Source organism: Heliconius melpomene, chromosome 7, assembly GCF_056956725.1.
Source record: "Heliconius melpomene rosina isolate 202511_hmr_F chromosome 7, ASM5695672v1, whole genome shotgun sequence".
NCBI lineage: Eukaryota > Metazoa > Arthropoda > Insecta > Lepidoptera > Nymphalidae > Heliconius > Heliconius melpomene.
The window spans coordinates 8,887,891-8,910,763 of NC_140395.1; the positions used below are offsets into that span (position 1 = coordinate 8,887,891).

Here is a 22,873-nt window from a genome sequence, read left to right on the forward strand (position 1 = left end):
TCAGTAAGAATAACTTTGGTTATTTCCATCAGACGCGTCCTTACGTACGACAACATTGTTGTGAGTACACAGCGACTATCTCTAAATGAAAACCAATAAAATTACAGTTATGGTATGACAATGTTCTACGAATCTACTACGTACATATGTCCTACGTGTTATGCACTTACAAAAATCAATTCGCGGTCTTGACAGACGAATAAGACAGTAATCCCATAACGGATTTTTTTCTTTTAATACCCCAAAAGAAAAAAGGACCCAACTTAGTGAGTAGGCATACTGTCTTAACTACACATTAGACTAATTGACCTCACATAACATACAGTTTATATGGAATTTAAGTAAGTAGGAGATGTCTTTACAATTAAAGTAGTGATAGTGACTAGTGACGACTGTGACTTCTTACGTAGTATATTCAAAATCTACGCAACCATCCCACTGAGGCACGGCAGGCGAGGAAAGGTTTTACTCTAAGTAAAAGAAAATAAGGAAATATAAATAAAGGTAAAATAATCGTAAAGAAAAAACTCAAAACAGGACTCGCCCACCGAGTATTTCATACCAATTTTGTCAATTTTTAACTTATAAAAATTTTATTTTTTAACTTATAAAAATTGACAAACTTAAGCTGTCGGGCATATGCATTCATTTTGTATGAAATGAAACTACAAATATAAATTCTAATGTTTTTTTTTCCTATTAAATACCTATAAATTTTCACTTTTCGGATTTTTTCCTTTATTTGTATTATACAAGTTCTTCAAGCCACATTTCATAACTGTAGGTTCACGGAAAGTACCCTATAGGTTTTGATTACGTGGCGAATTTCATACAAAATGAAGCAAATCGTGGCGTTAATAAATGCTCGTATCTTTTGATTGCGTTGACTAAGAAACTTTTCTGCTTTCTTTTTTTTCTTTTTTAATCGACCATACCATTCCTTTAGACTTAGATTGTTTCCTTTGTTTGTATTGTAAGTTCTCACTTCTTGCATAACTTCTTAACTTTAGGTCAACGGGAAGTAGGCAAAAACGAAGAATAAACATTTGTATCTATTGATTACGTTGACTTAGAAGCTCAATTCTTGTTGTGCTCCAAGAAACTGAAGATCCAAATATTTGATATTAATTTCAGTTGATACCTCCACGTGATCTTGAAACAAATGGTCTTGACCGACGACAGACAGACAGATGGACAAAAAGTGATCCTATAATTCGGATTTTTTGTTTTAAGATACGGAGCCCAAAAAAGCAATTTAAAATATGTCAAAAAGCACCTAAAAAAATAAATAAATGTATATTATGTATAAAGTTTATTTCGTTTATTGTAAAGATAGATAGGTACTATGATGGTAGCGCTAGTGTTTAACCTACAATGTAATGTGAAGATACATAGTTAGTGATCTATTTTGAAGAATTCTTTACTTAGCTTGCCACGAAGCGTGCAAACTGCATAGTGCATACCAAACATTCATTGAACGAACGCATGTTTACGGACTGTTTACGGTCCGGTGGTACCATCTTACTTAGAATATGTATATATTAATATAATTCAGTTCATTAGGCATTTATCTGGGATACATAAATGTCGACACTTGTGATGTAGAGGATAACGCTATCACTATATTAATAACGTGTCGGTTCTTTAACATCTTCGACATTCGTATTTGCTCTGCATGGGTTTAATTCCACTCGGAGATTCTTTCCTGATTCCTATGGTTGAGATTCGCAATTTCACATGTCTTAAAAATTGGGTAATTGCGTCAGTAACGGAGTGTCTTAACACTAGGTTTTATCTCTGGCTACACTGCTTTATATCCCGCATTAAGCCGCACAGCATGAAACAATTATTTAATAATAATGATTTTTATTTATGGTCAAGATATAGAAAATATAACAATATTTTAGAATAATATGTACCTAATATGTAACAATATTTTACTGTAATATTTAACTGGAATTATAATAGTTTAGCAATGTTAAAACTCTTTAAATGCTAAGAACCTGGTATTACTCGTACTAAAATACCTTGCGTTCAACAGCTTGTAAGGTACATTAATAGCTCCTACCACGCCGCTAGAGAGTATAAATAAGAAGTTGTAAACAAATATTAATGAGGCCTTATAGTGTAAATCATAATTTGATATGAATTATAATGTTTTTTATGTTTATCTTTTTGAGACGTCGCGTGAACAACCAGATTTAGTTACAGGATTGTGGTCGAAAATGATGGTAATGATCTAAAATCCAATTGGTACCTGTAAATACAGATTGTTATTGGTACTTTCGGTAGCCGTATGTCGATGGACTAGCACTTTCTGCATATTTGCCTGTCATTTTTGCGCTCGCGTGAGGGCTCAAGCGCGATCTCAATTGTTTTCGTCGTGTTTCGCGGGTTATTTCGGGCGCGTGCGGCGACGCGGCGGTGCACGCCATTCGCGTACGTCCCACTGTCCGCACCGCGTTACCACTACACCTTGATATTCGATCATCACTGGCACGATATTACATATACATATACCCATTTGATTAATCATAGATAACAATATCTATGGAAATATTTTCTAAAATTTACGTTTTATAGTAATATTGCGAACTGTAAAGAACTACAATACTGTAAAGAATCTATAAATACTATTATTATTTTATATAACCTTACATGAAGGTTTTTCGTATACGTTCCCTTCTGAAAATTATTCAGTCCGAATGGTCCACTTATTATCAGGTCTACTTATATATAATGTAAGCATTATATATATTAAAAGTTAATTAAATAGATTATTTTTCACCGATTTTTTTTATTTATTTATAATACTAAGCAGAACCTCAGGCTTAAAGAATAGATTTTATTTATATTAAAGTTTTTTTTTTATATTTTAGACACTGATCTATAATTGTTATAAACAAAATAAATGAATATTTCAAAAAGATAAACTTCTTTCAATAAATTAGAAAACTAAAAATTATCTGTTGTAACTTTTTTCGTAATTTTAAGATTTGCTCCATTTTAAAAAATGCATTTACTGCGAAAGCTTCTGTGAGCTTTATATTTAGCTATAATTTTTGACTATATTTTTGACTAACTTCGAGAATATCTATAGGTTCATATGTAATGTTTTTATGTAAAACGAAAAAATCGAAGCGAATCGAATCGAGCGAGGGCTCCGTACAAAAGTTGGCGGTCTCGAACTTTTTTCTAAAATACAGACCTAGCTTAGCCAGAGCCCTTTCATCGGATACCTCACTTGAACTAGCGGCTACAACACTAAATGTTTGCATTTGTAAATGCAAACTTTTTAGGATTTAATCACAAATGTATAGTTTTCAGATTTTTTCCTGAACTAGTAGGTACTACCTGTAGATGCTAGCTGCCAAATTTCATAATTCTAGGTCAACGAGAAGGTCTCGAAATACGCGTTTTTTGCGATATAAAGGGCCATATCTTTTTTTTAAGTAAATGCAGAAATTATTTTTTTCAGGGAATCATGGGCTGAATATATGGTTTGAATTTCAACGATATCTTTAAGCGTTCCTGAGATAAGCGCTCTTAACACACAGACGAACAGACGGACGTACAACATCTTATAAGGGTTCCTTTTTTCCTTAAAAGGTACGGAACCCCAAACAGCGTAAGTACATTAAATAAAAATTAATTTAGTTATAATTAATTTTAACCATACAATGTAGAATCAGAATAGGCCAATTAAGATAAAATTGGAAGAGAAGTAAGAAAACAGTACCTTAGAGAATTGTTAATTGTAATGGGTATTTTTCGTCCACATATAAAAAGTAAGGATTACAGGTACTCTGTATATTAGATATAGAGTTCTTGGTCAATTTTTTAATGCCTAAATCTAACATAGTATATTAAAAAAGGAAAATAACGTAAAGCAACCAAGGGTCTGTAGCATCTAAGTAACTAAACATGTCTATGACAATAGCCTTTTAGAGAAGGTTGTTTCACGTGATGGACATTAAAATGTAAATGGAAATAATATGGCATACCGCGGGAACCTGCTGGATTCAAAGGGAGCAGGACCGGACGGCATTAGGGGAGGCCTATGTCCAGCAGGATAAAAGGCTGATGGATGATGGCAAGGGTCTCAGCCCACGCATACGTTGCGGGCGACAACTATTTGATAGCTTATAATCACAAACTATTGAGTATACAAATTTGTACTTTGCTGTCATTTTATAATCAATGAAAGTGTATTGGTTATATATTTGTAAGAGTTAAAAACCAGGTGAAAGGGTTTCTCCCTTTTGGCAAATCTTTTGAATTCCGTTGCCTGGAAAAGGTAGCTTTGAATGATAACGCTGCTTTTGTACATTTTATCTATTAAAATATTATAAAATAAAGAAAGAAGATTTTGCTTAGTTGAACGCGCTAATCTTGGGGAGATGTGTTTTTAGTAAAAAATGTACCATATATTATGGAAAATATGGAAGAAGCGAATCAATTAGCTTTTCAAGGACTTTTTTTACTTTTTGTACTTTACCTGAATGGTAAATTTTATGTAAGAAGAATATAATAGGCCTTAAGTTTATAGTCTACATAAGGTATTCGATTATATATGTATAAGAATAAGATTGTAACATGGAATTGGCGCAGGGGTAGCTGAGTTCAGTCGGCTGGTGAGGCCGAGCTCGGGCGATGGCCTCACGACCTATTTCCCCCTCCTTCGTAGGCTTGCCCTCCCTCATCCTTTATCAACCTGATAATATCAAGTTTTTGTACGAATACCTATGCATGCTTAATGTCTTTTGCCTCACTTCATTTTATCTGAATTATCTGCATATGTCTAATTTTACTATTGACTCTATTGTATATAGGTAATTCTTTTTATTATAAATCTAAATGCAAAATAATGTAAAAATCTCAGGATTTTACTCGTTGACAAAATTTTTTACACGCTCTATGTGACACTAATATACTCGTAGTATCCAAAATCGCGAGGAATTCGTTTGGCATGATGTCATTTTGAATAGTGCATTGTTGCGATGACCCCGGCGCTATGTTTATGTGACTCTTTCATATATTTACGCGTTTATATACATATAATATTAACAATTTAAGAGTTATTAACTCTTAAATTGTTAATATTAATCACACTCTTAGTTTTAAAAATATATAGGTAAAATTAAATTATTCGTTGTGCTTCTGTTTTAATTCTTAGAATTTTGGAACGAGAGAAGAGTACAAAAGGATATGTCTAAACACCTGATCACTCCCAAGGAGTTCGCAGTAGGTGCCGATGGTGGGTCGGGAGTCGGGACAAAGGCTATGCTGTGGCAGGTCTGTCCCTAGGGCGTCGCGCGGCGGCGGCGGGCGGCGGCTGCGTCTGCCGGCAGCGGCGCGCCGCGTTCGACGACCTGCCGTCTCAAGGCCGCTCTTACACGTGCCACCGGCCGCTTCCTGCCGCCGCCATAACAAACCTCTCCCCTCTCCACCACCCCCTTTTATTTCACCCGGGGACATGAAATGTTCTAATCCCTGACTCTGGGAATCGCTTTTTAAGGCTTTGCCGAGGCTAATTTACATGTAATAGATGAGATAAAATTTAATTTTCTTGAAGCAACATTTTTAAAACTCCACTAATAAGGTTTTATGTTATAATGTATTTTAAAAATATACGACACAAAATAGATAATTTGATGTAGAAATCTCTAGGTCACGGACTACATTTCAAAATATAATAAAACGATATTAAAAAACTGGTTTGATTTAAATAATTTATATTGCATCAGTATGGATAGGTTTTATTTTATTTTTATTACCTATCTTTATCTATATCTATACTTATAATAAAATCGTAAGAGGGTCGGTGTCTGTACTTATATATTTAAAAAAATATATAAAAAAAGATATTTAAAAAAAATGTAATAAGTAAACCTTTATTAACGTAATAGAACCCAAAACAATGATTTTTATTTTTTTTGTCTGTTTGTCTGTGCGTTTGTTATCGCTAATCTGAGAATGGCTTAACCGATTTAAATGTTTTCACTATTGGATTCTGGCAAGCTTCCCTTAACATCTAGGGTTTATTATATTACAATCGGTTTATAAATAAAAAAGTTATGTCAATTTAAAGTAGGTACTTAGTTCGGCAAATTTGCTAATTACCGTAACAGTTATTTTGTACAACGTTTGACTAAATTGAGTGAATCTTTAGTTTTCATTGTATATTGGTAAAAACACCGATATTTCAAGATTTAGGATCGGGACCAGAGATTACTTACTACCTTACTTCCATTTTGCGAACAAAATCATATAAATTTCCAAAAAACTTAAATTACCTAATAAGGCCGTCGTGGCGCAGTAGCATTAAATAGGACAGTTGTGGGTTCAGATGCCACTTAGCGAAATTAATTATAATTTATTAATATTTAGAGGACAACTATGGCGGATGGGCATACGTGAGGATATTAAATATTTATATAAATTTATATTTCCATTTTCTTTGCTCTGCACTTAACACTTAACACGCAATTCTTCCAGAATTTGGCTGAAACTGGGAAACGGAATATCATAACACTAGCATCCCTCTGCCTACCCTGCTGTGACGATTTTATTTAATATTTTCATTTCATCACTTTGGTAACAAGACAAAGAGTGGCGTTGAATTCCGCCATTCAATACTCAATGCCTCGAAAATTGCGCGGAAAGTGGAGAAACAATATCCTAACACTCGATTCCCTCTGCATCCTCTACTATATGCGAGATATAGCATAAAGCTGAAAAAAAAAAGTATTTTTTTTATGCAACGATTTCTATACAACTATATATATAAATAAAATCAAAGGGGGCTGTCTGTAATATCAACATAACTATTTTTTAAGTGATACAATATTTTGATACAATAAAAAAAGTTATATCATTTTCAAGTGTGTTGTCCAACAAAATTGCTACTTTGTAAATTTTAATTTTTCAATGTTTATAAACGATGGTTGTGGATTTGATCTCCACTCGAGGAAGTGAAATATTTATTTACGTTTATATTTATAATAAGTATAGGTTATCCGAAAGTACCCTAAGAATTTTGACTCCCTTTATAGTATCGAAATGAGCGTTTTTGCGATATAAATAGGCATATATTTTTTTAAGAAATGTAGAAATTAGTTTTTCTTATAGGAAATAGGAATATTATAGGAAATCATGGGGGCGGAGATCTTGGTATATGGTTTAAATTTCAACTCGAACTCTAAGCGTTCCTGAGATAAAGGGTCGGTAAACCTAAAAATAACTAAACTATGTACTACAAAGTTTGTCATTATTAAATTAAAATATAAACGAAAAATATTTTCAACTGAATGTTGACAGAACTAATTATGATTTTATGTTTTTAGTTTCGTCATTTTGCCAACGTTAAAATGTTTGCGAAGGAAATATAATATGTATAACTAAAGTGACGTCTGACTATCATAGAGGCAATATGGCCATCAACAGAAAAGATACTTTTGCCTTCCTCATTTATCAACATAATATCTGTCATATCAAATAGATAGAATTTATATCGCTGAACTTCATTCTCATTATAAGGTAAAGTTTCATTACTAAGAAATATTGTTAATGTTTTTTTTTAAATTACAGCAAATCTCATAGATTTATGGACAATACATATAGTATTGTTTCATGGTTACGGAAAGTTATAATTTTAAAGCATTTTGCCATATTTTTATGTAGTTAATATAAAAATCAACAACAACAGATATATAAAATAAAAAATAATGATTTTAGTTTTAATACGAGAACTATACAGAAAACAATCAAATTCGGGGAAAGTATATATATGTATATCAATAATCAAACGCTTAAACATTAATGTTTATTTGGAAAAATCAAAACATATTAATTATTCAGATGTGATGTTTTAAGTTGAACCTTTTTATATATTTAAATATTACATGAATAACTTAGTAATTAAAAGTATTTGTGTATACTATTTGTGCTTAATATATTTATATTGTTTCTGCTTATCAGAAGAGTGGAACGGTTATTATCATATCGTAATTGTCATTGTGACCTGTCTACGCGATAGTGTAAGGCACATTGAATTCCAAGAAGTATTAGCTGGCAATTTTAACGCTTAGGTATCAAAACCGAGCGTCGAACTCTCCTTGAGACATCGTTATCTGTGCGTTGTGAGTTGTGACGCAAATTTTGCAAAGGGAAGAGTAGGGGTTCCTGGGGGGTGGGCTGTCTGCGGGCGGCGGAGCCTTCGCTCTAATAACCCACATCCGTGCGCCCTCCGGCGGGCTCCACTGTCTCTAACTTACGCTGTCTCCATTATAATAATATACCTTTACGATAGCTCTCGTTTATCATATCGTCATAATGTTTTCAAGTTGTTTTGTCTACGGATAAATGTTATCAGTGTATAGTTTTTATTATTCTGTGCAATGTCGGTCCCGGTAATTCAACCAAAGTGTAGGCGGCGTCTGAGAGTTGTATTGATCTTGTAGAGTTGTATTACAATGTTGGTCCAAAGCAAGTATCCATCGAGCAATACCTGGTTGGATCTTTTGTAAATTTTCTATTTTATAATATTGTTCTTGCTACAAAATATAATAATAATTATATTTGGTAGTAATATAATGTTATATATGATATCATTTGAAGAGTATTGCACGAGAATAGACCATGACTTTTTCTACTTTAATAGTTAAGTAAAATATTATATTTAAGTTAGTAATTTTTTTAAATGGCGCATAATACAACATGTAGGGAATGTTTATGTCTATATATTAAATATATAACGATAATCGAATCAGACAGCGTAGCATGGATAGCATGGTGTCTGCTAGTAGTTGCACAACAACTCAAACGAGAATGATTACTGACCGGTGTGAGAGGGCTGGTCGACCGCTGGCGGCGTCGGCGGCGTTGGCAGCGGTGGCTCGGTGGCGTTCGGGGGCGCACCTGCGCAAGCCGCGCGAGCCGACGCCGAGGGCGCATCTTCCGCGGCGCGGGCGACGCCGCCGGACGGGCCGGGGGGAGCGCACAGCGCGACCAGCCGCAGCAGCGCCACGCACCACCACCAGAGCACGGCGGCCAGCGCGCGGGCAACGCGCCCGACTCGGCCCGGGGCCTCCTTGCGACCGAAATACGCGCACCGCGGGGCCCTCCTCGCTCCGGGACGCGGGTGCGCGCGCGCAGCCACACGGCGACTGCGGCGCCGCTTCCGACGGCGCACGACCGCGCCCGAACACTATTTCGGGAGCGACGCTCCGCGCCGCGCTGCCCGCCCACCGCGCGCTGCCAATTTTACGCGAAATTGCGGGCGGGCGGTGATGCGATATGTACTGCTGTCTCTCGCATCGACGACCAAGTCGCGGCCGTCGATGAGCTTCTGTGGAGAAATCCTCCTTGCATTGAATGGAGCAGTTGTGCCAGGAGCCGGCCTCGTCGCTGATGGACTTGCAGCGCGTCACGACTCTTCTTCACGACACGTTCGCCGCTCCTCCACTTAAAATAGTCGTCGGCGAACGTGGTGCGGTCCGTGTCAATAGATACAATGTCGCAGCAATTGGCAAGGAAACAGAGACTCGCACTATCTCACTGTCTCGCGCACTGTGTTGTGAATTCTTATGCATGGTTTATATTTAGACATAAAATTATTTCTGATATAGATAGGTGTTTGACATTACGTTGAACTCTCATACGTCGGGAACATCCACCTGTATAATAATTCTTTACTAATACCATAAATACAAATTTTCATAGTGCTCGTTCCTGATGTAGTTTGTTTTTATATTGAGAGGGTATTATGGCTTGAACGAGAACGATGTTTTGAAATAATTCATTTATATCATTCATTTAAGGTTAGATATAGATACACAATTAAGTTTTAAAGAGCATTGCTGCATGTATATTAAAATAATGTATACAAGTAAATTAGAGTATGGTATGATATTGAGGCATGATATTGAAGCCGTCGTAGCGCAGCGGTACAAGGGTGTGACTGTAACGCGGCGGTTGTGGGTTCGATCTCTACTCGAGGAAGTGAAATATTTGTTTACGTTTATATTTCCATTTCTTCGCTCTGGTGGCAAGGCAAAGCGCGGCGTTGAGTTTTGCCACTCAACACGCAATGCCTCCAAAATTCTACAGAAAGTGGGGAACGGAGTAACTTAACACTAGGTTTTCCCTCTGCCTATCGTGTAGCTGATAAATTATGTATTCTGTCCTAGATTAATACGTTAGATTAATATATTGGACTGATATTGGATAATAGTGTGAGATTAAATGTTGCTTATGCTCAGCCAAGTTGCTAACGATTGTTAAATATTTTTGGAACGAAGTTCCTTACGGCAGGCTTGGAAGGGATAGGGATTTCGCTGCGTGACCGAACTGAAAAAAATGTGATAGTAAAACCGTAAGAAAAATACGTGGAATAAAACCGTTAAATGAGACGTGCGCAGGCGCGACAGTCGCATACACAGACGAGTAGTGTATAATACCTTTCTCTTTCTCCCTCTTTCTTTTTTTAGTTGATAATTTGAATTACGATGCTTTTTTAATTTAAGTAATTTATTATTTCCTAAAATACTGAATTTCCTAAACACTTTCTTGTACTTAAATAAAAACTAATCAGCAAAATTTAAGAGAAAAATCAAGAAAACCTACATAAAATTGAGCACGACTTTTTTTGCAATTTGTGTCGATTCTACATTAGCCGAAGGAACTTCGTTCCTACCTGGTGTCCTACAACACCACATTTTAATTTTCATAAAATTATCATAATATTTTAGATTATATTCTAAAAAGAGCAGCTGTTGAATTTTTCACAAATTATTTTCGAACCAATAGTATCTTCTTGTAAAATTGATATTTATATATGACTAGCGGCCCGCTCGCGGTTACACCCGCGTTAACTATGTTATTATTAATTTCTGTCTCCATGACTACATCCTAGTGAAGTCTATACAAAATTTGAGACTCCTAGCATTTGTAGTAACGTAGTTTCATACAAACTTTCGACCCTAAAAACAACCCCTTAGAAGTCGAATATTGCAAATTCTCGTCTTAGCGAGCACCTACGCCCTATAAGTAACTCCTATGCAAAATTTGAGATTCCTAGCACATGTAGTTTCTGAAATTTCGTGATGAGTGAGTGACTTTTCAATTTTATATATATAGATTAATAAATGCATGTACTGACTAAATAAAGAATATATAGATTTTCATTTTGTAACACGGACATAAGACAAAGGGAAACTATTAGAGCCTGTCACCACTTAAATTGTTTTGTATGGACGAGACATATCAATTTGTGCGTGAGCTTCGGCGCCCACTCCTGGTTTACCATTTATATCAATAATAAGTTCCGGTGAATTCAAAGGCACGCATAGAGATAGATAGATAAATACGCTTAATGACTCTTGACTATCAACGCCAGGGGTTTGAAAATTTTACAATTTCTCAATAATTTTTGTCAAGAGCCTTTATCTTAGAAACGCTTGGAGGTAACGAGTTGAAATTCAAAACATATGTTCAGATCTACGGCCCCATGATTTCTTGAAAAAAATATATGTCTACATTTATTTAAAAAAATGTATGTCAAATATGCCATATATTTTTTAAAGTTTTTATATTTTATTTTATATTATGCATAATAAGATATAATATAAAAATATTGCAAAAAACGCCTATTTCGACACTGTAAAGGCAACTAAAACTCATAGAGTACTTTCGGTTGACGTAGAATTATGAAATTAAACCTAGCATCAATTCAATGTTCATATACCAAATTTCATTATGTAGTTCAGGAAAAAATCTGAAAACTATACATTCGTAGTTAAATCCTAAAAATAATAGCAATAAGGGGGGCAAAATTTAGTATTAAAGCCGCTATTTGAAGTGAGGTGTCAGATGAAAGGGCTCTGGCTAAGGTTGAATTTCAGTAAAAGTTCGTGTCTCCAATTTCTGTACTGAACCCTCGATGGGCGAACCGAACTCGCGCTTGTTTTATTTTATTTCACTTGGTTATACGATCTCAAAGGGACACTAGAGTTTATTAATTCATATTAATTTTAAAAATATCTTCACGGGTTCTTGGGAAAAATTTTATTTCAATTTCATTCTTGCTAATCTTTTGCATACTTATTGTTATAAGTAGTAAAACTCGACTTCATAAAACTAAAAAGGAAAAACACAAGCGCCATATTTCATTAGGACTGATGACAGTCGGGACCTATTCTTTAATCAATTAAATCTTCATAAGAGAAAAATTGTAAAATTTTAAAAATGCAATTGCAATGCAATTATAAATTTTTAAAGATTTTGTTTTTAACATTATTGTTTGTTCAGTAATTCTTTTCTTCCTTACGTAAAAGTAATTATAAAATAAGTAATATAACTAAATTCAACTTTGTACCTTTAGTGAGGATACGTAAATGCAGCATGCGGGCTGTCACATAGGCTGCAAGCTGCACGAGGGTCAGTGCACCGAGGTCGCGATGCACCGGAGCATGTGGCCACTGCCCCCGCCCTCGCTGCCGCACACCCTTTCGAAGCGTAAGCCGCAAGTCATGAGAAACGATTACTTTAAACGTATAACTGATATATATAGTCCATAATTTTAATATAATGATGGCAACAAATCGCTTCAAAGCTTGGGAGAATATTAAAGAAAAATCGATTCCCACTCGAGGAAGTGAAATATTTATTTACGTTTATATTTCCATTTCTTCGCTCTGGTGTCGAGGCAAAGCGCGGCGTTGAGTTCTGCCACTCAACACGCAATGCCCTCAGAATTCGGCAGAAAGTGGGGAACGGAGTGTCTTAACACTAGGTTCCCTCTGCTTACCATGCTGTGTGCGGGATACAGTGTGAGGCTTATTGATTGATTTATTTTATTTCTTATGACTTGAGTCCGTGTAAAAACCCGCACCGGTTACTTTAAATTTTCATTAGCACGGGTGCTCGCCGCGCCGCCGCCGCTCGCCGCCAGTGCAGCGCCTGCAATTACATTTTGCAATTTACGGATTGTCTTTTTGTTTACGACGCTTTTACGGACACTTGCATTATAAATGTTACTCTGAATTCACTAAATACTTGGTGAGGTTATTACTGGAAAATAGATATTCAAGACGTCTAATCCAACTCACGAGATGTATTTTTGTTTAAATATTAACAAAATATTAAAATTGTTTAAAAATGTAAAGTTTTGTTATTATTAAAAAAATATATATAGTAAAATATACTTCAAAAGTTATTTATTTTATTTTTCTATTGTTTCTAAACTATTTTTTAAATTAGCTGTTAAAATTTTTACAGTTTTCTGTTATTTGGCAAATCAACTCGTTGATGTCTTTTATAGGCGACTGGTTTCAAATGCTTTCTTAATTTAATTTAAAAACTTAAAAAAAAATAATCACATATACAAAAGAGAGAAAGAAGTAATCTTTGCATTAAAGTTCTGATATAAAAATGCAACAAACGTATTAACCTTGAGCCGCGTTGACAAGAAGATAAGATAAAGACCAGTTCTTATAATCAAAATGCAAGATAACGAAAGACTGCAAGCGGCAGCAGGAGCTGAAGAAAAATCTTAATGCACGTAATAATATTATTATACGACAAAGAAGAATTACAAAAAATATATTGTCAAACTGCTATAAAATACACAAAGTGGAAAGGTTATACATAGTTTATATAGGAGTTGTATAGGGGCTGTATTGCTACTATTAGGAATCTTTATTTTAGAGAGACTTTGTTAGTTCAATAAAATAAAATATAAATTTCATTTAAAATATTTCTATAATATACACAACCTACCAAATAAAGAGACTTTCCAAATGTGGAACCGTTTAGTACATTTCCGTCATAATCTTAAGCGTATTATTGAAAATGAATTACATTTATGTAATAACATTTGAAAATATATAAACCAAAAATAAACGTAAAAAGGTAAAGTGTTATTATAAGGTATTTCATTAAATAGATTCCGTCAAAATGGCTACGGCCACATATAGAATTTTATCGTCTGCACAGCAGCGTAGCTCTTTACGTAACCCGATGCTACAGAACATAAAATGAAAGTCTTTGTCAATGCGGCTCATACAAAAGTTGAGAGGATCCTGTCACGACTATAGTAGTCTAGACAAATAATAAACAATATAAGTTTTAATAATTATGGAAAATTTTGTAACAAAATGGCATTCAAAGATATTTTTTGAAAATATAATATATTCGTACGTTTCTTATGTCTTTTGTTTGTTTTTTTATCATAATTAATACATAAAAAAAAACATTTAAAAACGTATTTTAAATAGCAGCGTCTTTTTTTGTCTCAACTGCACTCTGTAATTTGGTATACAAAATATATACTGTTTGGTATACAATATAAACATCATATTTTTATCGCCTTAAAAATTCTTATTAAAATCATGTAGCGTATAAAATTAATACGCTACATGATTTTCATAAGAATTTTATTAATTCTACATAAAAACTATGAAAAATTAGAAGTACCTATACCTACAAAAATATTGTTGTCTGTGTTTTATAATCTAGCAATTTTATAAATTATTTTTAAGTTATTAAATTGAATTAAAAAAAAATGCTTTTAGAATGAAAACTCTAACATTGAAGCTATTAACCCTAGAATAAACATTTTTTTTTTCTGTGGCTAAATATGTGGTATTATATTAACAGGACCACTTATTCTATTTAGGTAATGCAACGTACGACTATATCATTTATATAGCAATGCATTGATATAACAATGCACCTTAATTAGGATCAATTACATTTCATAACAAAGACTTTCTCTTAAACGTCCTTTCACATAAAGACAAGGGCGCATTCATTGTAAGATAATGTTTTTCTATTTCTCGTCTCTCTTTCTCCTCTCTCTATCGTCATATAGATTACTAGCGGATGCGCGCAGCTTCGCTTGCTTATTTTGGGGTGAATTCTAATAAACCACAAAACATGTTTTTAATTAAATATTTTTAAGAGTCTAAATTACAAATTTTATAAAAACCGGTGGCGATTTAAAGAGTTTTCCAGACAAATTTTCAACCCCTTATTTGCACCCTTAGGGGGTGAATTCTAGAAAACCATGAAACACATGTTCAATTAAACATTATTAAGAGTTTAAATTTCAAATTTTATAAAAATTGGTGCCGATTTAAAAAAAAAATCTATACAAACTTTCAACCCCTTATTTACACACTTAGGGCGAGAATTCTAGAAAACGATGAAACACGTGTTCAATTAAATACTTTTAAAAATTTAAATTTAAAATTTTATAAAAATCAGTGCCGATTTAATTTTTTTTATATACAAACTTTCAACCCCTATTTCACCCAAAGAGGGTTAAAATTTTTCAAAATCCCTTCTTAGTGGATGTCCAGATTACGAAAGTAATCATTTGTCCAAATTTAACGTTTCTACGCCCAGCAGTTACGGCTGTGCGCGCGTCTTACCTCAGTCAGTGAGGACAAGTCCTTTTATATATATAGAAAATGTTCATCCCAATTATCTATTGATGCACTATGTACGTACAACGATTAATATAAACATAATTGCAATATATTGAATAGTCTAATTAATATGCTTGTGGTACCGTATGTGCCAATGACCTTTTTGGCCTCGCTGTCTGTTATCTGGAATGTGAGAGTACATCAGTGTTCAATTTTGGTTTAATGGATACTTTAAAAAGAAAAATGTATAGAAAAACAATTTATTAACAAGTATTACAAAACTATAAATTTAGTTACAATTAATTATAGTACCTATATCACATATTAAATGTAGTAGATGTCACCCTCAGTATAATTTTGGTTACAAGTTGCACAACGCATAATAATAAAGTTGAAGGCGCTCATAAATTATTTATTGGCTTAATGATTACATGAATTATTCAATTTGTAACTTTAACTATTAAAGTACGTTATCGGTTTTGTCGTTTTACTGTCAAATTTATTCGTAATTTAACAAAATTATTTCTGAAACGCTGATAAAATTGCACAATAAGAATGGGTTACTTGCTTAAGGCACGATTCATGATTTGAGTATTAATCAATCTATTTTATTGACTTTGAGAAATGAAAGAATAAATAAATTTAGATTAATGTTAAACTGGCTTATATGTCGCTCGTCTCTTACTTTTTTTTTTTTTTTAATACTACAAAGGCTTTATGTAAAAAAAGAAGTAATTATATTTTTTTTTATTACATACAATCATAATCGATGCACACATTACAACAAGTGTATACATTTGTTGGCAATCCGTTATCTACGAGTACACAGTGCGTCGACCGTACGTCCGCGATGATGGCTTGTGCTACGCGTTATCGAGCGATTTCCGCTTTGTTGTTCATTATTTATGCGTATAAAGAATAACTTTAATTAATGTTTTTTATCATATTACTATAGCTGCACTTACATTATCATTTAAAACATTACTAATAATAGTGAACTTTTTTTATTTTACACTGTCAAAAAATCAAATCAGCTTCACGCTGTATCCCGCATACAGCAGGGTATGCAGTAACCTGGGGTGCTATGTCGGTTACCTCCTCGTGGAGCACCCTGGGCAACGGGACGGGCAGCAGCATCACAGTCGTGGTGTTGCTGCTCGTCGCGGCTAATAAACCGACACGCAGGAATGCGCTCCGGCGCTCTGTATTATAAGAGTTGTCCCGTGAGCGCATTGTAGGGAGGTACTCCTATGATGGCTTTGCGCGCACGCGCTATGTCATTGTGTAGGTATGGCGGGTTCGGCGTGCGCTTACCCCGCCGTCGGACAGAGCAGTGCTCTCCGTCCTTTCGTAATCCCGTGAGCGGTGTCTGTGGTCATGTCTCACGGCCACGCACGGGACCGAGGTCTTGCCTTCACCGGCCGGACCGCGAGGAAGAAAACCTCTATAAAAAATTACCCCAACCCAAGCGGCGAAGCAGCGTGAGGGGTGCGAGGCTGATGGGGAGATCAGTCGTTACTGCTGTCCCCGCCCGGGTACCGGCCGACACCCGTGGCGGAATTAGGCTTATCCAAGTACAGGGGGCACTACTTGGACGGACCGTTTTTCCCCCATACTCGTGGGACTAGTATGGATATTGTAAATGAAAAAACCCAAACAAATGATGATAGCGGAGGAGTTATAGAGTCTGCTTCAGACTCAGGCGTCGTGCGGCGCGCTCGGCGAAAACGCATGCCTGTAACAATTGGAGAGATTTCTGGGTCGGAAACCGAGGCAGGGCCTCCCAAATGCCACACGGCGAGAAGAGGTAGGCCTCCGAAAGCCCTTGGCGCTGGACAGGCACGAATGCGCAAAGAACAGAGACAAAGGGTGTTAGATTTAGACAGAAGCCTCTCAGATTGGGCATCACAGCATGACAGGTCTGCCCAGACGACGGATGCGGAGAGTTTGTTAGAAGTAGAAGATAACAGAGATACTTCTCAGTATTCAGCTGAAGAGCTGCGCACGTACGCCGGAGAACGTGCAGCCGCTATACTGGATGTAGCGACTAAATCTGGCAACCTTAAGGGCACTTATGTGCGTAAACTGAAGGACGCTGCTGCAGCCCTGACCGACATAGTTGAATCTCTAGTCACTCGTACTGAGAGTGAAGAGGTTCGCCGTGCACGAGAGGAAAACCAACGCCTCACTAAAGAGGTAGAGAAACTGCGAGCGGAAGTGCAAACCTACAATAAAGATGTAAAACAGCTCAGAGTGGCCTTGGCAACAAATAAAAGGACGCCTCAGAATGTTTCAGGATCGACTCTTAGCTTAGGTGAAGACGTACTGGAGGAGTTAAGGCGCTCGATCGTCTGCTCAGTGGGGACTTTGATAGAGGCTCGTTTTGCTGGTATCGAAGAACGTCTCTTGCCTGCAAAGAGAATGCGTCCTCCTCTAGCGGCAGACTCTAGGAGAACATTACCTGAACATCCTCCAAAGACGTCACAGTTGGTGTGTTCCGAGACCGATAGGCGGAAACCGAGGCGCAATAAGACCACAGTTCGTTCGGAGATGCGAGAGAGTGCGCCTTTGCCAAACTCTCTGCCAGAGCCGGAAGTCAGAGCCTCTAATGTGCAACAAGCGAACACTGTTGAAAATAGAATAGGTGAGGATGGTTCTTGGACTACAGTGGTAAGGAGAGGTAAAAAGGGAAAAAAGTCTTCTCGCGTCCCTGCGGCGAACATGACGGTACCAGTTGCTCGCCGGCCTAGACCTAGAGTAGCCAAGCCACCCCGCACAAAGGCGGTTATTGTTACCTTAACGGACGAGGCCTTGGTAAAAGGTGTAACCTATGCTCAGGCATTGGAGCGAGCGCAGCAGGGTATCAATCTGGCACAGTTGGGTATAACCGAGGGCCTAACAGTGCGCCAGGCGATTTCGGGCGCTCGGTTGCTGGAGTTGTCTGCTGCACACTCCTCAGAGAAGGCGGATGCTCTAGCGGAGCGGTTGCAAGTGGTACTAGATGGGTTGGCTGTGGTCACCAGACCCCGTAAGAACGCCACTCTAAAGTTATTAGGGCTTGACGACTCAGTCACCAGAGAAAAAGTGGTTAGCGCTGTTGTGAATACTAGTGGCTGCACAGCCGACGCTGTCACAGTTTCCGAACTCCGCGTTGGTTCCAGAGGCATGATGACAGCGGTGGTGCGATGCCCATGTGAATCTGCAGATACTATCGCGGCTAAAGGCCGGATTTTAATAGGCTGGAGCTCTGCCAAGGTTCAAGTTCTAGAGGAGCGTCCTTTGCGCTGTTACAGATGTCTCGCACTTGGTCACGCTAGGCCACAGTGTCCTTCAACAATTGTCAGGGAGCATCTATGCTTCCGTTGCGGTTCTGAAGGGCACAAGTCTTACACATGCCGTGCTGAGCCTCGGTGTATGGTATGCACAGATGCAAAGAGACCATCCGGACATGTAATGGGTGGCGCTGAGTGCCGTCCACCGCCTGTCAAGCGATCAGAGGCCCTTAGGACCAGAGCTTCCTCTGCAATCGGCGGCCTACAGGACGTAGAGGAAAATGTTATGTCATCATAATGGATAGAAGACAAATACACTTCCTACAGGTGAACATCAACCATTCTGCCAGAGCGCAGGATTTACTACTGCAATCTATGGCAGAGTGGAGTATTGACATTGGCGTTGTATGTGAGCCGTATTTTATCGCCCATCATTCTCGTTGGTTGGGTGATTTGGATGGCACTGTAGCTATCACGTCTGGAAGCATCACCAATATTCCCCTCTCAACCCTAGAAAGAGGCTCGGGATATGTCGTGGCAGAGTGGGGAGAATACGTCATAGTTGGTGTATACTTTTCCCCCAACCGCAGTCTGGCGGAGTTTGAGAATTTTCTTGACTCCGTCAGAGTTGCCGTTGCTAGACAGTCGCCGAGGAAAATCATTGTCCTCGGTGATTTCAATGCTAAGTCCCGCGCGTGGGGGAACCCTACATCAAACGCAAAGGGTAAAGCGGTGCAGGTGTGGGCTCTGCTCTCCGGGCTGTCTCTCCTTAACGTAGGGACAGCCTTCACTTGCGTGCGGCATAATGGGGGGTCCGTAGTGGACCTCTCTTTTGCCTCTCCATCTGTCGCGTGCCAGGTGAATAATTGGAGAGTAGAGGAAGAAGTGGAGACTTTGTCCGATCACCTTTATATTCGGTTCGATGTGTCCGCTCAGCCAGCGCTGGTGGTTCAACGTAGGGGTCCATCTCAAAGGTTCCCTAGGTGGGCTGTTAGTCAACTTAACCCAGAACTGGCCAAAGAGGCTGCGATTGTGGCAAAGTGGAGCTCTCAGGAGAGAATAATAAGCTCCAGCTCAAGCGTCGAAGTTATGGCAAGCCAGTTGCAGAACGCAATGACTAAAATTTGCGACGCTGCAATGCCGAGAGCCCGGCGGTGGTCAGCCCGTCGCAAAATGTACTGGTGGTCCCCTGAGATTGCTGCCCTGCGGTCTTCTTGCATCCGGGCCCGACGGGCGTATACAAGGTGTAGGAGAAGGAACGGTCTCGACCCTGCACTTGAGAGTCAGCTGCAGGGCATATATAAAGAAAGAAAGAAGGCTCTGCAGCACGCTATTAGCTCAGCGAAGCGTGAGGCTTATCAGGAGCTATTAGCAGGTCTTAACAGATTTCCATGGGGGCGGCCCTATCTGGCTGCCCGTAAAAAGGTCCGTGCGCAAAGCGCTCCTCTAACGGAAACTCTGTCACCAGACTTTCTCTTACGCCTTCTGGTGGACTTATTTCCGGAGCCGCCTAGGCACATCCCCCCTAGAATGGCTCCGTCCTCTGTGCATGAGGAGGTTATCCCGTCGGTTATCCCTCTCATATCTGAAGGAGAGATGAATATGGCACTCAGGAGACTGAGGGCTAAGAAAACGGCTCCGGGACCAGATGGTGTGCCAGGAAGAGTTTTGAGCATTGCCCTAGAACACCTTGGTGAGCAACTTCGGAAGCTATTTGATCAGTGCCTTTTAACTGGACAGTTTCCGAAGTTGTGGAAGGAAGGAGGACTATGTCTACTGCGCAAGGAGGGTCGTCCTCTGGACTCTCCTTCCGCATATAGGCCAATAGTGCTGCTGAATGAGATGGGCAAGATCTTAGAGAAGATCATTGCTGCCCGCCTTGTTCAGCACCTAGAGGAGGTAGGTCCTGGTCTTTCAGAGGCGCAGTTCGGGTTTAGGGCCGGCCGCTCGACCATTGATGCCCTGAACGCCCTGAAGACACGGTCGTTGGCCGCGACGGCAGATAAAGATGTTCTTCTCGCCGTCTCGTTGGACGTGGTCAACGCCTTTAACAGTCTGCCGTTTGAGACGCTAAGAGAGGCACTTCGGTACCATGGAGTGCCTTTCTATCTCCGGCGGCTGTTAAATGACTACCTCCAAGACAGAGTAGTCTTATGGATTGGGGGAAATGGCCAGATCGGTCGACGAAGCGTCGGATGCGGGGTTCCACAGGGGTCGGTTTTGGGCCCGATACTTTGGAATCTCGGCTATGATTGGCTCCTGCGTGGTCGTCTTCCTCCTGGTATGAGTGTCATATGTTATGCGGATGACACTCTAGTCACGGCCAGGGGAACGTCTTACCAGGAGGCGGCACACTTGGCTGAAATCGGCACCTGCCTTGTCGTCGACCGTATCGAAGCTCTGGGTCTGAGAGTCTCTATGCCCAAGACTGAGGCCCTCCTATTCCACGGCCCGCGTAGGGGTCCCCCCCGTAGGGCTACTCTGCGCATCCAGGGACAGGACGTGGAGGTTCGGACTCAGATGAAGTATCTGGGTCTGACCCTGGATGGACGGTGGTCATTCGCTTCGCACTTCGCTCAGCTTGTGCCGAAGCTAGTAAACGCTGCTGGGGCCCTCGGCAGGCTCCTGCCGAATGTCGGAGGGCCAGATTCTCCATGCCGACAGCTTTATGTCGGCGTGTTGAGATCCATGGCTCTGTACGGTGCCCCTGTGTGGGCAGATTCTCTCACCGTTCGCAATAAGACCCAATTGCGGAAAGCGCAGCGTCTCATAGCGGTGAGAGCAATTCGGGGGTACCGTACGGTGTCCTGGACGGCGGCAACTCTCTTGGCGAGCGATCCGCCTTGGGAATTACAGGCGGAAGTGCTTGCCAGAGTTCATGCTTTCCGCACAAGCGAGCGGTCGCGAGGCGTACAACCATCGTGTGAGGATGTCGCACGGATCAGGAGGAGAGCGGATGAAGCCCTGATCCGGCGATGGAGGGGGGACCTGGGGTCTCCGGCGGCAGGCCTAGCGACAGTGGAGGCAGTTCGCCCACACTTGGATCGCTGGGTTAAAAGGAGGTTTGGTGTCCTGACGTTCAGACTGGTGCAGGTTCTGACGGGGCACGGTTGCTTCGGTAAGTACCTGCATCAGGTTGCACGTCGGGAGATGTCGCCGGTGTGCCATGAGTGTGATGCCTCCGTGGATTCGGCGCATCACACTCTGGCTGAATGCCCCGCTTGGGCCCCACAACGCCATGCCTTGATGGCGGTAGTGGGGAGGGACCTCTCACTGGCCAGTGTGGTAGGGGCTATGCTGGACTGTGAGAGGAGCTGGTCTGCAATGGTCTCCTTCTGCGAATCAGTAATCGCATTGAAGGAGGCCGCGGAGCGGGTGCGCGAGTCCAGCTCGAACGCAGATTCGCTCCGCCGCCGTAGGCCAGGGGGTAGAAGAAGGCGGTATGCGCATCTTCTATTCCCCCTACCCTAGAGGAGTTACCGCGGGAGGGTCAGGGTGATCTTCCTTCAGGTTATCAAGGCTGCGGATGCCCTAGGAGAAACCCCAGGGCACCCAGAAAACGACGATGGCCTGCAAAAGGTTTTCCACCGAGGCGTCGTAGTAGCATGCGCGAGCGATCCTGCGGCGTCTCATTTTGGTGGAGAGGGTTTCCGCTGGGTTTTAGTGGGTAGGATCGGTTTTACCGATGAGTCCCACAGTACCGCTCATCCGTAAGGCTCGCCTTCCGTATGGGCGGTCTGCGTAAATGCATTTCCCAGCGACAAAAAAAAAAAAAAAAAAAAAGGGTATGCAGTAACCTAGTGTTGTGACTTACTTACTACTTACTCCATTCTCCATTTTCCGCCGAATTTTTCGAGGTATTGCGTGTTGAGTGGCAGAACTCAGCGCGGGGCTATTAGCTTGGTGCCAGAGCGAAGAAATGAAAATATTAAAAAATAATAATTCATTCTTTCCTTCGAATGGGGATTGAACACTTTAATGTAGGTATATCTATCTGATATAGGTGAAGAGGGGAAGCGAGTCTAAGTCTTTTGTGATATAATAAGTTGGTGTTAAACTTATACTTACTGTAAAATAAGTAAAAAATAAATAATAGCTATCTGTGTGCTGCATTCCAATCGCAAGGCGCTACTGAGCAGACGCGATAATGAAAAAAATATAACAGCAGAC

At 39.4% G+C, this 22,873-nt stretch overlaps 2 protein-coding genes across 2 annotated transcripts in view; one reads left to right on the forward strand and one right to left on the reverse strand.

Moving 5' to 3' along the window:
* The window catches only part of LOC146537670 (uncharacterized), a 32,447-nt gene extending 15,637 nt beyond the window's left edge, over positions 1–16,810 (reverse strand). Inside the window, exons 1-4 of the mRNA XM_085188222.1 lie at positions 16,746–16,810; positions 16,527–16,633; positions 12,900–12,960; positions 8,842–9,438 (exon numbers count right to left, since the gene is read on the reverse strand). Coding sequence (XP_085044348.1) covers positions 8,842–9,438; positions 12,900–12,960; positions 16,527–16,633; positions 16,746–16,810 — 830 coding nt within the window. The remainder of the gene's footprint in view (positions 1–8,841; positions 9,439–12,899; positions 12,961–16,526; positions 16,634–16,745) is intronic.
* Positions 16,811–17,060: 250 nt separating this feature from the next.
* LOC146537671 (uncharacterized) lies at positions 17,061–19,001 on the forward strand. The gene has a single exon (XM_085188223.1). The coding sequence runs from the start codon at positions 17,061–17,063 to the stop codon at positions 18,999–19,001; it is 1,941 nt and encodes a 646-aa protein (XP_085044349.1).
* Positions 19,002–22,873: the final 3,872 nt, after the last annotated feature.